This window comes from Paramormyrops kingsleyae, chromosome 8 (genome assembly GCF_048594095.1).
Source record: "Paramormyrops kingsleyae isolate MSU_618 chromosome 8, PKINGS_0.4, whole genome shotgun sequence".
Classification (NCBI taxonomy): Eukaryota; Metazoa; Chordata; class Actinopteri; order Osteoglossiformes; family Mormyridae; genus Paramormyrops; species Paramormyrops kingsleyae.
In genome coordinates this window covers 32,423,203-32,440,378 of record NC_132804.1, presented here as the reverse complement: position 1 = coordinate 32,440,378, position 17,176 = coordinate 32,423,203, and the positions used below count along the sequence as shown (strand labels likewise).

The 17,176-nt window shown below is 41.7% G+C and overlaps 2 protein-coding genes across 4 annotated transcripts; one reads left to right on the top strand and one right to left on the bottom strand.

Annotated features, from left to right (window-relative positions):
• The first annotated feature begins 678 nt into the window (after positions 1–678).
• pltp (phospholipid transfer protein) lies at positions 679–14,222 on the top strand. Of its 3 annotated transcripts, none has more exons than XM_023796592.2 (16): positions 679–910; positions 3,910–4,031; positions 4,229–4,328; positions 4,447–4,575; positions 4,757–4,912; positions 5,759–5,822; positions 6,226–6,289; positions 6,753–6,844; positions 7,164–7,340; positions 7,787–7,846; positions 8,148–8,312; positions 12,217–12,284; positions 12,377–12,419; positions 12,511–12,574; positions 12,890–12,966; positions 13,319–14,222. In XM_023796592.2, exons 2-16 carry the CDS (start codon positions 3,923–3,925, stop codon positions 13,421–13,423), a joined length of 1,473 nt encoding a protein of 490 aa, XP_023652360.2. In that variant the 5' UTR covers positions 679–910; positions 3,910–3,922; the 3' UTR covers positions 13,424–14,222. The 3 variants fall into 3 exon arrangements, with proteins under 3 accessions (XP_023652360.2, XP_023652358.2, XP_023652359.2); XM_023796590.2 differs by having other exon boundaries at positions 682–833; XM_023796591.2 differs by having other exon boundaries at positions 867–1,005.
• Positions 14,223–14,715: 493 nt separating this feature from the next.
• Positions 14,716–16,451, bottom strand: LOC111835897 (general transcription factor II-I repeat domain-containing protein 2-like). Its single transcript, XM_023796665.2, has one exon. It carries the CDS (start codon positions 16,449–16,451, stop codon positions 15,090–15,092), a length of 1,362 nt encoding a protein of 453 aa, XP_023652433.2. The 3' UTR covers positions 14,716–15,089.
• Positions 16,452–17,176: the final 725 nt, after the last annotated feature.

Sequence of the window (17,176 nt, the reverse complement as noted above, 5' to 3'; positions counted from 1 at the left end):
ATGTCCTCTTGCACGCAAATTAAAGATCTGTGTTGAATTTCTAGTAAAAAAAGAAGTAAGTAGTAATCTTAAGTTGTGGTAAAGGTCCTCTAAGTCATGTGGTTGTCTTTCCTGGTAATACTTCAAAAACCAACACAATCTTTTATTTTTTTCCCCCAAGTATAAGTGGACAGTTTAGTCTTTTCCAGGGCAAAGTTCTGAAATTGATATATGTGATTATTACTTATTTCCTTAACCATTTTCAGACACACACAAAACCCATGTATTTATTATTTGATTACATATTTTTATTTCTCACAATAAATAATGTAGTTGGTTTGATTGACCTATTTGATGTATAATTATTTGTATCTTTCAACCTTTATTGATATCATGATAACCATTCCCAATTAATGTTATCTAATTCAAGTTTGCAAATAAAAGATTTAAAATTTTGCACTACTGCACAGGCTGTTGCACATGGGGGAAAATTGTCAGAAACTTTTTTTTAAGGGGCCGGTAGGTTCATAAGTAATTTAAATCAAAGCTTTTTGTAAGGATTTACATCTTTTTTTTCATCATGATGCAGCGCTGTGTGAGTGCTGAGCTGTACGTGCTAGCTAGTAAAGTCAAATGCTGTCATTATATTGACCACAGAGTCACGCGACCTCGGCGTTGGGCTACACCCCTTTGTGTTCCCAGCTGCTTATATAAGTACTTAATCTCTTGGGAGACTGAGAGAAAGAGGTGAGCCAGAGCGAGTCAAACCATCCTTCTGAAGTCACTGAAGGGTCAATGAACCAGGAGGACTGGAAATAAGTTCTCAAACCTCGCCAACTTTTTCTGCAATAGCTGTAAGTATTTCATTTTATTGAGTAACTCTAGTGAGCCAATAGAATATCTCACACTGTTGCTGAAATTCTGCACAAAGGTAAGCAACAGCACTTAAATGTACTTTAGGCTTGGTGTTTGTAGCTGAAACTCGGAAAAAACAGCCTTCTAGCCTCCACGATGGCACAGGCAACGGTAAGTTACAGTTAGCGCCATTTAGTGTTTATTTTTGGAATAATATAATTATTTTGAATAAATAAGTTGCCTTCGTTTCGGCTGCTAAGTGAAGCCAGACACATCTAACAAAGGTTACAGCAGAATGTTGTTCCGAAGCCCTCTTGTCCAGAAAGAGTAACAAGGTTGTATGGTAACTTGTGATTAAACATGAGAAATTAAACTGCATGTAACAAGGAAACTTGAAAGCTGTTTTCATTTAATATTGGGTGATTCTGTAGATTTATTTGTAATGGTCTGGCCTGATAGGCCCAGTGGATTTTGTTAAATTTTACATATTTGTTACTTTTTGATTGAGTACTGTGAACTGTTTTTATATGGATGTTTTTTTTTGTAGTATTAACATTTTTGAAAGTTTTACTTGTTAACCTCTTAACTAGTCTTGACCAAAGTTTACGTATAAGGCATAACGTTTTAATAAGACCAGAATAAAAATTCACAGATGATTTTTTTTGTGCGTTTGCAAACTTGCATGTCGGTAGAGTAGTGCCATCTGCCGGTAAGTAAGCTATATTGCGTCAACAAGTTAAGTGAATTTGCTTTGCATGTTAATTGTAGGCCTATCAATATACTGTATGTCTATTCTGTTTAATAAATACACAATTTCTTCAGTGTAAATGATATAGTACAACTGATGTGTTTTATAAATAATAATGTAGAAGGTTACAGTTATTTATATTTATAGTGATTATTATCCATGAAGTAAATAACCTTTTTTAAAATTTGTTTTTGAACAACGATAAAAAGATAACTGAATTCTTTTTTGGTCCATTTTACAACCAATAGGGATAAAAGCATAACTGGGAAAATATCCCAGTATTTTAAGCTCGGAATTGTTTAATAGTTTATGCATTGATCATTTTTCCCCTTTAAAGGAACAATGAAGTGTGTTTTCTATGCTGCACAGCACCAAAATACTTACACACTGAAACTTTCTGCATATAAACAATTTTTATTTGGGAACGTTTATGCCAGGATGTTTGTTGCCAAATGTTAACGGATATGTGTTTCTGGAAGCTTCATCTGGCATAAAAAATAAAGCATGTAGATGAAGATTAAACACGTAAAGCCTGGTTAATGGTAATATTCACAACAGGAATGCTATTCACCATTTACCAAAAGCATTACCATATAAACCTGGAACTTAACTATGAAGGTGAAATGTTAAATAGTAATCAGAAGAAGGGCAGACACAATTAATTTGAAAACATAAAATATGTATAACTTAAATAAAAACCTATAAAAGTCTTATGTGCTGTTATACAGCTTCCTGAAACTGTTTACCAGAACACATTCTTCTTGGATGTTGTATTCCACAACATCGCTACATGGAGTGCAGATTCCTGGAAATAACAGGCATTAGTACACGCTGTATCTCTTTGGGGCGACTTACTTGAACTCTTATGAAACCAGAGTGCCGAAGCTAAACGCTGATCTGCTGATATTAAATGTATCCTTAACCTCATCATACCAGCTGTGTCGTCACTTGCTTACTTTACATGGGTTGGGTGCAGCTGTCCCTGCGCCCTGAAGCCAACAACCCATTGTGATTGTCCTCCAGCTGAGACCTCGGTGTCAATTTCCCTCACAATTTGGGAGATTTAGGGGATGTTATTTGGATTAAACCAAGACGCCATTCAAATCAGTTGAGCTGGATTGGGGAGTTTGAAGTTTAAAAAGAGAACTGGAAGTGAAAGGGAAGAGTTTTGTTCTCTTGTTTAGTTTTGTTTTGTTCTAAAGGCCTGCGGCAATATTCATTTCTATAGGTTTGTTTCTTTTGTTCAAGAAGGTAATAAAGGGGGTTGGGGGTGCGAACAGAGAACTGCATTACAAAAAAACTCCCAGGGTCATCAAAATAAGCCCACTCCCCCCCTGCTCCTCAGTTATACTGGTAAGGGTTACCATAGCAATCAGGCCTACAAGCTCTGCTGCTGCAGGAGACAAAGAGCCAGCAGCTCAGCAGAAAGCAGCAAAAGATGGAGCCCAGGCCCAGAGCCAGTGAAGACCAGAGACTGTCAGTTGCACTCCTGCAGAGGCAAGCAAGGGGCTTCTTTTTTCACAACGTTTTGGATCAATGGCATAAGGGGACTTGAACACAGCAGCCACTGCTATGATGGGAGATTGATTTCTCTCCAGGATTCTGGCTCCCTGGCCATGACACCGATTGGTAAACAGACAACATCAATAGTAGCATCTAACTTAAGCAGTAGAAAAACAAGTTTGCTGCTCTGTCAACAGAGTGTACAAGTAAAACAGGAAGATTTGAGTATCACCACTAATCAAAGCTAATGCTATTGTAATACATGCAGAAATATTCATTGATTACCCAAAAAATGGGGACTTGTCCTGTCTAAAGGGAGTATGTGTTTGTGTGGCCAGTTCTTGCAAAGGAGCCAATGGTGTGAATTCTCTGCATTAATCTCGTGCTGAAACTGTGCTGGAACGTGTGAGTCACGTGTTTCCGGCTGAATGTGAAAGATTTATATGCATATAACTGAATAATGACTGTGCGAGTTGTGATCAAAGCAGAGGGTCATTCAGTTCCGTATTTTTAAAATATGAGACTTAAGCAGCACCTGCAAATATATCACAGCAGAGAATTCTGCCAAGTAATCCTGATGCCTTCTATTCCAATACGTTTTATGATACATTTGAGTGATAATTTGGCTGAACTGTTTATTGTCTCTTAAAAGGAATGCATTCAGTAGATTTATTATAATCAATAATTTGTGACAGCTTGTAACTGGATTTTTAATTAAGTTTTTTTTCAAAGTCCCATAAAAACACATATAAACCTATCCATGTTTTGCAGGCTGGAAGTCGTCCGCAGGCATTCTTACTTGTTTATTTGTCTCTGTTTTTCAGGCTCAGAGACACCATGTTCCCCTGTAGACTGGCTGTCCTCTTACTGATGTCACACATAACTATGATGCTGGCAGAGCCACCTGGCTGCAAGATTCGGATTACATCCAAAGGGCTTGAGATGTGTAAGGCACCAGCACCAGGCATTATCAGTCTCTAAGTGGATTGATGTTTTCACTGACATCATTCTTTGGCTCTATTCTCCAAACCCTTTATGTCTTATCATCTCCACCTACCTCTCCTGTTAACATCTCCACCTCCCTCTCCTTTTCCATGTCCCTTCCCCCCCCCCCCCCCCCCCCACCTTCTGGGCTTACTGCAGTGAAATCCGAGATCCAGAAGTTTGTGAAGGAAGAACTGGGGAACATCACCATTCCGGATCTGCAGGGCAAGGACGGTGTCTTCCAGTACAAAATTCAAGAGTAAGTCTCCAGTCGTTGGTTATAGACCATCAAACTCCTCTAGCATCTCTGTCTCTGTACACTGAGTCCAGCAGCAGAAGATTGCATTGGTGAGTTATGTCCCATAATTCCCTCACAGTGTGAAGATCAATGAACTGAAATTCACCTTCGTAGACCTACGGTTCCAGCCAGATGTTGGTCTGGTCTTTGAGGTCCACAATTCTTCCATTTCTCTGAGCTTCCAGCGACAGATCCAGTACTGGTTATTGTGAGTCTAATCATGACGTCTCACTTTGGATTAGTGCGCTAATTTTATTTTTAACAATATCGGGGGACTTTGGTATATGTAATAAAAACAAGGACTAAGACCCAAGATTATGGTCTTACACCACTAATGGAGAATCAGGAACAAGTCATGATCTAAAATATGAATATGTTATGTCTCTAAGACATGATGAGGGGGTCATCAATGCCTCAGCAGAAGACGTGAACATCCACACAGCCCTGCACTTGAACAAGGACATGTACGGTCGCCTCAAGATCTCCAACATCTCATGTGATGCCAGCGTGGGAAAAATGCGCGCCAAATTTAGTGGCACCCTAGGGTAAACAAACATCCTCCCATGTTACTTATATCGCTATAAATCTGATCACTGGAAATTTCCAGATCAGGCTTAAAGATGCCAGATATAGAAGGCATAACTTTACTGAAGGACTAGATTGATTAATGCCAAGCATGTTACATGTACCATGATCATCTTACAAGCAAAAGAAAGCCATTCCAAACATAAACAAAGAAAAAGGTAATAATATTCATAGCAGTCAAAATCAGTGTGTGTAAATATGTTTACAGTAACACAAGTAGGAGGTTCAGTGGGTTGCACTGTTGTCTCTTAACTCCAGAGCTGAAGTTAATGTTCCAGCCTGGCCAAGTTTCCACTTATATTTAATGGGTTTGCTCCAAGTATCCTCTGTAGACATGGAGTCAGGCTACTTGCCATTGCTAAATGGCCCATAATGTGTGTATGTAGGCATGTGATGGATTGCTATCCTGTTCAAGCTGTACCCCAGACTTGGGTCCTTTGCTACCAGAGGTGGAAATTGCAGGTCCAGAAAGTAAAAATCCAAACCAGTTGCATATAAAGAGTCACAGTCACACAGTACTCAACTGATTGGTTGAAACAAAGTCTTGGTCTGGATTTTTACTTTCTGAATTTGAAGTGTCTACCTCTGTTTGCTACTAGAGACAGGCTGCAGGCCCCTCTGACCTGACTCAGGATAAGCAGATAGGAGTTGGACTGACAGTGAGGAGTAAACTTACTATATTACTTACCAAGTTACCATGAGCTCCATTTTTTCTTCATAAAACAGTTTCTGTATAGAAAATAGATCACAACTTTTTATCTTCTATCTGACTTCTGGGTATTGTGTCATTTCCTTTGTTTGCTTAGGAGGGTATATGACTTTTTGGGTACCTTTCTGACAACAGCCATGCGCCTCATCTTAAACCAGCAGGTAAGGCCAGTACTAACTGTGTATGACACTTACATTCACATTTCCTTACTTGATTTACTATGGTAACATTGGTATTATATTTGTTAATAATATATAATCAACAAATATCCTCCTGAGACCAAGGAAAAAAGTGTCCTTCAGTTTTAGGTTATTTGTCTTTGGAGAAAATAAGACATCTTACAATTTTAGATTTTTTCAAATGTATTTTTATTTTTAATTTCACAGCATGTCCTCTTTAGTGTACAACAGGAATAAATAAGTTTCCCAACATCAGTGAAAAGACAGATGCAAATATAAAATGTCCACTACAATGGACATAAATGAATGGGTGGGGTCTCAGGAGGATATAGCATTATTAATGAAAAGAGTACAGTTCTTGGTTCTGAAGACTTCTGTATCTCAGATCTGCCCAACTCTGAATCATGCTGGTTTAGAATTGATGAACTCCTTGTTGGATACAGTTCCAGGTAAGAGTTCAAAAAAGTCCTGTTTCAAAATGACATCATTCCTGCAAAAAAAGTTGATTCAACATCCAAAACAATTCCCTAGAGCAGGGGTGTCAAACTCCAGTCCTGAGGGGCCGGAGCCCTGTGTAGCTTAGTTCTTTCCCTGTTCCACCACAAATGATTCGGCTCAACAGCTGTGTGGTAATTAGCACAAGAAGTTGAATCAGGTGTGTTAAACGAGGGGAAACCCAAAAATGTGCAGGGCTCTGGCCCCCCAGGACTGGAGTCTGACACCTGTGCCCTAGAGCATTTAGGATTACATTTTAATGTTGCTGGGTAAGTTTTTACAGTACAGTTCATACTCTTGTCAACACTTTGCACTTAAACATAACATCAAAAGGCATTATTTTCCCTGATTTTGCTATTGAGATCTTTAAGAGGATTTGTATCTGCTCGATGTAATTTAATCCCTGTTGTTTTTCAGTTCGGACAACTGTAGACAAGTACGTAGGTGTTGACTACTCCCTTCTGAGTGATCCGCTTGTGACAGCCAATAACCTTGACATGGATTTCAGGGTGTGTTGCGTTCATATTGATTTATTTATTAGTGGCCTTTATACAAAGTGACGTTCTTTTGAAAAATCGCGGGAAGCCAGTCCATGGAGCAATTGGGGTTAAGGGCCTTCCTCAAGGACCCAGGAGTGAAATCATTCTGTCGACCCTCGGATTTTAACCAGTGACCTTCCAATGATGGGTTCAGAGGCCTAATCCACAGAGCATCATGCCGCCTATGTGGCAGGTCATAAATGTATTGCAGAATATCGTATGTACAGCATATATGCAATCAGCAAAGAGAGATGATCTTCTGAAAGAGGCCTCCCCACCTCCTGTGCAGGGAATGTTCTTCGAGCTCCACAACGTGAGCGACACACTGGTGAACTACGCTGTCTACCCAGTGGTCAGGGAGTATGACCGCATGGTCTACCTGGCCCTGTCTGAGTACTTCTTTGACAGTGGGATGTACGCCTACTTCAAAGCTGGAGTTTTCAAGATGGTCATCGCCAATGAGAAGGTGGGTATTTACCAGCCTGCATGGTTCTTTATTGCTATTTTGAAAACATTTTCTAAATAGAATGTATTTAATCCTGGAGAAACACAATATAGCATAATGTGAAATAATACTGTCCATTCTAAGGCCACATCTTATACTTTATTTGTACTAACCTCATCTTAAATGCAAAGGTTTAGGATATTAAATGTTATTTTTCCTGTTTCATACTTACTTAATATATACTTTAGACTTTGTATGTAATTGTTCATAATTATAGCTTAATTGTCAGAAATGTCTTCTGTTTATTTTTGTTATTTTTAGTGGTTTCTGTCTAATTGGTCATTATTTTCATTAAATGCAAAGTCATTTATTTGTATGCTGGTTTTTTAAATAAAGGTTTGTTGCCATTTACAGTCCAAGCTGTTTCAATAATTATTCTAATAAGACAAAATTATTTATGATTTCAGATGCCAAAGGACCTGGAGATGCTACTGAGGACAACCTATTTCGGCACGATATTCATGCTGGTGAGCACACACCGTGAATTTGAGGACAGCTGCTTTGGGCATCTATAGCAGTGTCTCCCAATCTGGTCTTCAGGGACCCACAGACAGTCCACATTTTTGCAAAAACATGGACTGTCTGGCAGGGAGCTCGGAGGGAGCAAAAACGTGGACCAGCTGTGGGTCCCTCAGGACTGGGTTGGGAAACACTGATCTATAGGAAACTCAGTGTGGAGATTTTCCTTTGACCGTCTAGGAGAAATGTACTGATGTGTTTCTCTTCTGCCTTGTTCAAACATGTCTTATTAATGTATCTCTTTAAAAGAACCCTGCTCTGGTAGAGGCCCCCATCTCCTTGCACCTAGAGGTGACCAGTGCTCCACACTGCGTCATCAGGACATCGGGGGCCAGCGTGGCCGTCACCTCTGTGGTCACCGTGATAGTGCTGCCTCCCGGGCAGCTCCCTGTGCAGCTCAGCAGCATGACCATGGTGAGATCTGCTTACCCCAGTGATGACTGTGGCCTTACTGACCATGGTGAGATCTGCTTACCCCAGTGATGACTGTGACCTTACTGACCATGGTGAGATCTGCTTACCACAGTGATGACTGTGACCTTACTGACCATGGTGAGATCTGCTTACCACAGTGATGACTGTGGCCTTACTGAACATGGTGAGATCTACTTACCCCAGTGATGACTGTGGTCTTACTGACCATGGTGAGATCTGCTTACCCCCTTGATGACTGTGGCCTTACTGACCATGGTGAGATCTGCTTACCCCAGTGATGACTGTGGCCTTACTGAACATGGTGAGATCTGCTTACCCCAGTGATGACTGTGACCTTACTGACCATGGTGAGATCTGCTTACCACAGTGATGACTGTGACCTTACTGACCATGGTGAGATCTGCTTACCAAAGTGATGACTGTGACCTTACTGACCATGGTGAGATCTGCTTACCCCAGTGATGACTGTGACCTTACTGAACATGGTGAGATCTGCTTACCACAGTGATGACTGTGACCTTACTGACCATGGTGAGATCTGCTTACCCCAGTGATGACTGTGACCTTACTGAACATGGTGAGATCTGCTTACCACAGTGATGACTGTGATCTTACTGACCATGGTGAGATCTGCTTACCAAAGTGATGACTGTGGCCTTACTGAACATGGTGAGATCTGCTTACCCCAGTAATGACTGTGTCCTTACTGAACATGGTGAGATCTGCTTACCCCAGTGATGACTGTGGTCTTACTGAACATGGTGAGATCTGCTTACCCCAGTGATGACTGTGGCCTTACTGAACATGGTGAGATCTACTTACCCCAGTGATGACTGTGACCTTACTGAACATGGTGAGATCTGCTTACCCCAGTGATGACTGTGGCCTTACTGACCATGGTGAGATCTGCTTACCCCAGTGATGACTGTGGCCTTACTGACCATGGTGAGATCTGCTTACCCCAGTGATGACTGTGGCCTTACTGAACATGGTGAGATCTGCTTACCCCAGTGATGACTGTGACCTTACTGAACATGGTGAGATCTGCTTACCCCAGTGATGACTGTGGCCTTACTGAACATGGTGAGATCTGCTTACCCCAGTGATGACTGTGGCCTTACTGAACATGGTGAGATCTACTTACCCCAGTGATGACTGTGGTCTTACTGACCATGGTGAGATCTGCTTACCCCCTTGATGACTGTGGCCTTACTGACCATGGTGAGATCTGCTTACCCCAGTGATGACTGTGGCCTTACTGAACATGGTGAGATCTGCTTACCCCAGTGATGACTGTGACCTTACTGACCATGGTGAGATCTGCTTACCACAGTGATGACTGTGACCTTACTGACCATGGTGAGATCTGCTTACCAAAGTGATGACTGTGACCTTACTGACCATGGTGAGATCTGCTTACCCCAGTGATGACTGTGACCTTACTGAACATGGTGAGATCTGCTTACCACAGTGATGACTGTGACCTTACTGACCATGGTGAGATCTGCTTACCCCAGTGATGACTGTGACCTTACTGAACATGGTGAGATCTGCTTACCACAGTGATGACTGTGATCTTACTGACCATGGTGAGATCTGCTTACCAAAGTGATGACTGTGGCCTTACTGAACATGGTGAGATCTGCTTACCCCAGTAATGACTGTGGCCTTACTGAACATGGTGAGATCTGCTTACCCCAGTGATGACTGTGGCCTTACTGAACATGGTGAGATCTGCTTACCACAGTGATGACTGTGGCCTTACTGAACATGGTGAGATCTGCTTACCCCAGTGATGACTGTGGCCTTACTGAACATGGTGAGATCTACTTACCCCAGTGATGACTGTGGTCTTACTGACCATGGTGAGATCTGCTTACCAAAGTGATGACTGTGGCCTTACTGAACATGGTGAGATCTGCTTACCCCAGTGATGACTGTGACCTTACTGACCATGGTGAGATCTGCTTACCACAGTGATGACTGTGACCTTACTGACCATGGTGAGATCTGCTTACCAAAGTGATGACTGTGACCTTACTGACCATGGTGAGATCTGCTTACCCCAGTGATGACTGTGACCTTACTGACCATGGTGAGATCTGCTTACCCCAGTGATGACTGTGACCTTCCTGACCATGGTGAGATCTGCTTACTACAGTGATGACTGTGACCTTACTGAACATGGTGAGATCTGCTTACCCCAGTGATGACTGTGGCCTTACTGAACATGGTGAGATCTGCTTACCCCAGTGATGACTGTGGCCTTACTGAACATGGTGAGATCTGCTTACCCCAGTGATGACTGTGGCCTTACTGAACATGGTGAGATCTACTTACCCCAGTGATGACTGTGACCTTACTGAACATGGTGAGATCTGCTTACCACAGTGATGACTGTGACCTTACTGACCATGGTGAGATCTGCTTACCCCAGTGATGACTGTGACCTTACTGACCATGGTGAGATCTGCTTACCACAGTGATGACTGTGACCTTACTGACCATGGTGAGATCTGCTTACCCCAGTGATGACTGTGACCTTACTGACCATGGTGAGATCTGCTTACCACAGTGATGACTGTGACCTTACTGACCATGGTGAGATCTGCTTACCACAGTGATGACTGTGACCTTACTGACCATGGTGAGATCTGCTTACCCCAGTGATGACTGTGACCTTACTGACCATGGTGAGATCTGCTTACCCCAGTGATGACTGTGACCTTACTGACCATGGTGAGATCTGCTTACCACAGTGATGACTGTGACCTTACTGACCATGGTGAGATCTGCTTACCCCAGTGATGACTGTGACCTTACTGACCATGGTGAGATCTGCTTACCACAGTGATGACTGTGACCTTACTGACCATGGTGAGATCTGCTTATCCCAGTGATGACTGTGGCCTTACTGACCATGGTGAGATCTGCTTACCCCAGTGATGACTGTGACCTTACTGACCATGGTGAGATCTGCTTACCACAGTGATGACTGTGACCTTACTGACCATGGTGAGATCTGCTTATCCCAGTGATGACTGTGGCCTTACTGACCATGGTGAGGTCTGCTTACCCCAGTGATGACTGTGACCTTACTGAACATGGTGAGATCTGCTTACCACAGTGATGATTGTGACCTTACTGACCATGGTGAGATCTGCTTACCCCAGTGATGACTGTGACCTTACTGACCATGGTGAGATCTGCTTACCACAGTGATGACTGTGACCTTACTGACCATGGTGAGATCTGCTTACCCCAGTGATGACTGTGACCTTACTGACCATGGTGAGATCTGCTTACCACAGTGATGACTGTGACCTTACTGACCATGGTGAGATCTGCTTACCACAGTGATGACTGTGACCTTACTGACCATGGTGAGATCTGCTTACCCCAGTGATGACTGTGACCTTACTGACCATGGTGAGATCTGCTTACCCCAGTGATGACTGTGACCTTACTGACCATGGTGAGATCTGCTTACCACAGTGATGACTGTGACCTTACTGACCATGGTGAGATCTGCTTATCCCAGTGATGACTGTGGCCTTACTGACCATGGTGAGGTCTGCTTACCCCAGTGATGACTGTGACCTTACTGAACATGGTGAGATCTGCTTACCACAGTGATGATTGTGACCTTACTGACCATGGTGAGATCTGCTTACCCCAGTGATGACTGTGACCTTACTGACCATGGTGAGATCTGCTTACCCCCTTGATGACTGTGGCCTTACTGACCATAGTGAGATCTGCTTACTGCCTTGCTGATCTAGTGGACTAAAAATACAGTCCACAGTCATTACCTGGTGCTCAGAAATAATGAATTTCAGTGGAACATTACTTTATAACTTTATTTTTGTTCTGCATCTTGCAGGAAACCAAGCTAAATGCCAAGGTTTCGATGAAGGGCAAGAGGCTGGCTCTTCAGATGGATCTGAGAAAGTATGGAAACGCAAACACCATGGATCATTACATACCTGTTTTGTTTGCTTGCTTGTTCAACAGAAATAAGCCATAATGACATGTTTTCTCAGGTTTAAAATCTACTCCAACCAGTCTGCTCTGGAATCATTAGCAGTAGGATTCTTTTGTTTACATATTTTCTTACTATTTTGACTGAGGGGTAACCTCCAGAGGTCTAATGTGGCATTTATTCTGTCTATTTCAGCTCATCCCCCTGCAGGGCCCCTTGAAGGCAATGCTACAGCTTTCAATAGTACCCATCATCAACAGTAAGTGTGTTTATCACTGTCAGTCACACCTCACCTTGCTGCAAAGGAGATCACCTCTGTGCATGTTATCCTGACCCCTATACCTGGGTAGGGGCCCGCCCAGGCAGCACAGGGCAGGGGTACAGCCTGGTCGGGGTATCAGTACACATGTTAGACTGGGAGAGCATGCAAACTCCACCCAGAGCAAAGTTTGGATCCGAATCCCCTGCCCTGAAGCAGCAGGCTGCCGCCCCAAGCCCCCTCTGTATGCACTTGCTAATGTGCTTTTATGTGGTGTCCATGGTAATATAAGCAGAAGCATAACTTGTGTTTAAGATCGAACGAAGAAAGGAGTTCAGATCCCGCTTCCAGAAGGGATGGACTTCATTGAGGAGGTGGTGGAGTATCACAATGTAAGTTTAACGCCATCTGTTGTCCAGTAGAAGTTCATGCCAGTGCTGGAATGATTCATTTATGTCCTACTACAATTTCCTAATTCCAGGGCTGAGGTGAGCTTGGACCACAGGAATTTTCCATTCACTTTCAGAAATATATGGAGATGAAATATCAGTTGGTTAAGTTTTTATTTCTGTGGGGCACTTGCTTCCAGTCACAGAGTCATGTCAAGGAAGGTTGAGTAAAAATCCTGGAAAATGTGACTGCAGATTGCAGATTCCATGCATAGCTGATAGTGTTGCATGTCCGTTTCCTGTCAATATTTCTGTAGTGGTTGCAGCATACTCACCTCTTTTCTTTTTTTCTTAGGGGTTCATCATCATTGGAGCCAACCTCCACTTCACTGAAGGCCTCAGAGAGGTGATTGAGAAGAATCGGCAGGAGGTGCCAAGCAACAGCACCGCATCTCCCTGAGCTGGAAACTCCTCTGTCGTCCGCCGGGCCTCATTGCAGACTTCTTGCAGATTCGCACTTTAAAATTTATCATTCACTTATCCATCAGGAGAAGTAACATCAAGAACACACAGGGATGAATTTAGAGGCACTGACTGCTCAAACTGCATGCATCGAGGCTGTAAATGGAGGAAAAAAGCGATACGTTACATACACACAAAGCCGGATTCAAACCCTGCAACTGAGGCAACAACACCAACCCTTCAACAACCACATCAGGTCCTACAACAGAAAGCCCATCTAGACCAGATTTTTCAGTGTGTGAACTTAAATGCTCACCAGGAAATATTTACAGCAGCAAATCTCCTTCTTGTTGGATATGTAAATATTCTGAGACTTACACTGCGATCAAGCTCCATTCTGTATAGCTAAGAAGAACACAAACATTCCACTGTATTAAAGAACAAAACAAGACCAAACAGGTCTGAGGACACGGTTTTAACAGTTGAAGTGGTTTTTACAGTTTTGGAGGAATCTTAGGACTGAGGAATTAAAAATTCTTACATATGCTCATCCTCTGTTCTTTAAAACTGTTTTCATAGTATGATTTCCTTTCCACACCAGTAATCCTATATATATTGAATTAATTTTCTGAACGATAAACCTAGTTTTCAAACTGAAATAATGTATGTTGGTTTTCGTATTGCAATTGTAGTAGTACATAATTGTTGAGTAACCAGCTATTTTTCATCTTTTTTTTTTTTTGGAAAAAATAAACATTTGTATGAAAGGAAAAAATAAAAAGTGCTAATCAAGGTAATACTTTTACTGTGAGTTATGCTTATTTGTAATGAATAAAATAAAAATTTGTATTTAGACATTCATTATGCACTATATGGACAAAAGTATTGGGACACACCTCTTAATCATTGAATTCAGGTGTTTCATTCAAACCCATTGCCATACGTGTTTAAAATTAAACACCTAGCCACGCAGTCAGGTTTACAGACATTTGTGAAAGAATGGGTCATTCTGAAGAGCTCAGTGAATTCAAGCGTGGTGCTGTCACAGGATGCCACCTTTGTCAGTTTGAGAAAGTTCTAGATCAGGGGTGTCAAACTCATTTTAGGGTGAGGGCCGGATGAGAAGAAATGTGACCATGTGCGGGCCGAATTTATTATTATTATTTTTTAATCATAGTGCATCAAATTACAACAAATACACTATATTCTGTAAAACTGCATTTAACAAGTCCTCAGAAACTGTTCATTAACACTCTTATTCCTTTTTGGGGAAAAAACAATGGCAAGTAATGGCAAGCAAAACCCTTTCCTTTGAACATGAATATTACCTGTCAGATACTTTTTAGTAATGATAAAATAAGAAATAAAAAATGCTGCAGACTCTGTGTACAGACAGTTACATTAAATATGAAGCTAATGGCTACAATATAATTTACAAACTAGAAAAACACTTCACAATTTAAAAAAACTGCCTTTAACAACTCAATAGTTTAGAAAAAATCATATACAAAAATAAATTCTTTATTGTTAATGCAAATGAAAAAAAATATCATTCACTTTAGATATGAACATTAACTATACACTACAAATGAGAACTTTCCTTTAACAAATAAAAATCTAGATGAGGTGACATACGCAAGTATACACAGGTACGCATAATGCTTTTAACTCCTGCTTCCTGACACCTGACTTCTCTTTTCTTCGACCAGTGCATCAACGTCAGCAACCAGTTTTTGAGCCGTTGCCACTCTCATAATGTCATTTAGATGTCTGTGTGTGAGTCGAGAGCGCAGGTTGGACTTGTTAATGTTCATTACAGAAAATGCCTGCTCGCAGAGATATGTCGTCCCGAACATGCTGAGGATTTTGGATGCAAAACCAGTCATTTTGGGGAACGTCGGTCCGAGGTTTTGGTAAAATAAATCCACAGTGACTGTTGCGAATTTGTCCTTCAAAGCTGTGTTGCACTGCAGTTCGATTAGTTCCATTTGGAGTTCCTCCGGTACATCCGTTGCGCTCGCAGTAAACGGTGAACGGAAGACAGCGAATTCCTTCTCAAGTTCATTAAAGATCTGGAACCGATTCTGAAACTCCTTCTGAAGACCAACAATTTTTTCTTTGTATTTGTCCATGTTGTCTTTGCCGTGAGTGGTGTACACAGATTTTAAAAAGGGAAAATGAGCTGGGTTACCTTGGGAAAGCTGTGTCGCCCACAGATCTAGTTTCATCTCAAACGCGCGAATGCAATCGTAATATTCATTTACGATTTTGTTGCAGCCTTGCATCTTAGCATTGAGCACATTTAAGTGCTCGGTTACGTCCACCATAAAAGTAAGGTCACGAACCCACTCGGGGTCATCCAGCTCAGTCACCGGTTTTCCCTTATCTTTCATGAACTGACTGATTTCTGAGCGCAGTTCAAAGAAACGTTTGAGCACGGCTCCCCTGCTCAACCAGCGAACTTCGGTGTGGTAGGGTAGACTGCGGGGAATATTTTTGTTAGATAAAAAGGCCTCAAATTGCCGATGGTTGAGCCCCTTTGCTCTGATGAAATTAACAGTTTTTATTACCACACTCATAATATTGTCCATCTTTAGGGTTTTGCTACACAACGCTTCCTGGTGTAAAATACAATGAAAATTCCTGAATTTTTGGGTTGGGTTCTCTTTTTGAATTTTCTCTTTTAATTTTGTCACAACGCCTGCCTTTTTCCCGACCATGGATGGAGCGCCATCCGTTGCCACACTAACAGCGCGACTCCAGTCAACTTCCAGTCTATCCAGAGCACCAATGAGGCTGGCATAAATGTCGTTGGAGGTAGTTGTGTCTGTCATTGGAACCAGCTCAACAAATTCTTCAGTGATGTTCAAAGATTCATCAACTCCACGAATAAATAACCCCAGTTGAGCTATGTCGTTAACGTCAGTACTCTCATCGAGTGCTACAGAGAAAGCAATGAATGTCTTAACTTTGTCTTTCAGCTGACGGTTCAAGTCTCTTGCAAGGTCCTCAATTCTTTCAGCCATAGTATTTCTTGACAAGCTAATACTGGCAAAAGCCTGTTTTTTCTCAGGACGCACAAGCTCCGCTGCCTTTACCATACACTTCTTGACGAATTCTCCCTCTGAAAATGGCTTTGATGCCGCTGCGATTTCATTGGCAATCAAATAGCTGGCCTTTACAGCTTCATCAGTCCCTGCTCTTTTTGTGAACATTGATTGTTTTTTTTTTAAAGCGGATGCTAAAGCATTAGCTTTTTCCGTTCGGAGCTGTCCAGTGTATTTATCATATTTCTCTGCATGTATGTCATAGTGCCGTTTAATGTTGTATTCTTTTTGCACTGCCACGGCTTGTGAGCAGATTAAACATACCGGCTTGCCATTGACCTCACTGAAGAAATACTTCTCTTTCCATTTCTCCTGAAACATCCGCCCTTCCAGATCAATTTTTCTTTTTTTGGACATTTTTTTAAAATCGCGAGTGCTTGCCACACATCTTCAAATAGCCGAAGAAATTTGATTTAGGCGCCAATTTAGAATGCGCTTGCGTGTTAGAGGTTCCGGCAGAAGCGCAGTAGAAGAGCAGTTAAATGATCAATGATAAAATAAACAAATGAATAAAACCAAACACAATATTGCAGCAAATACCCAGACATAGACTTTATTTTAATACTACTACTACTACTACTACTAATAATGATAATAAAAAAGATTTGATATTTAATACTATTGTTCAAATCATCCCGCGGGCC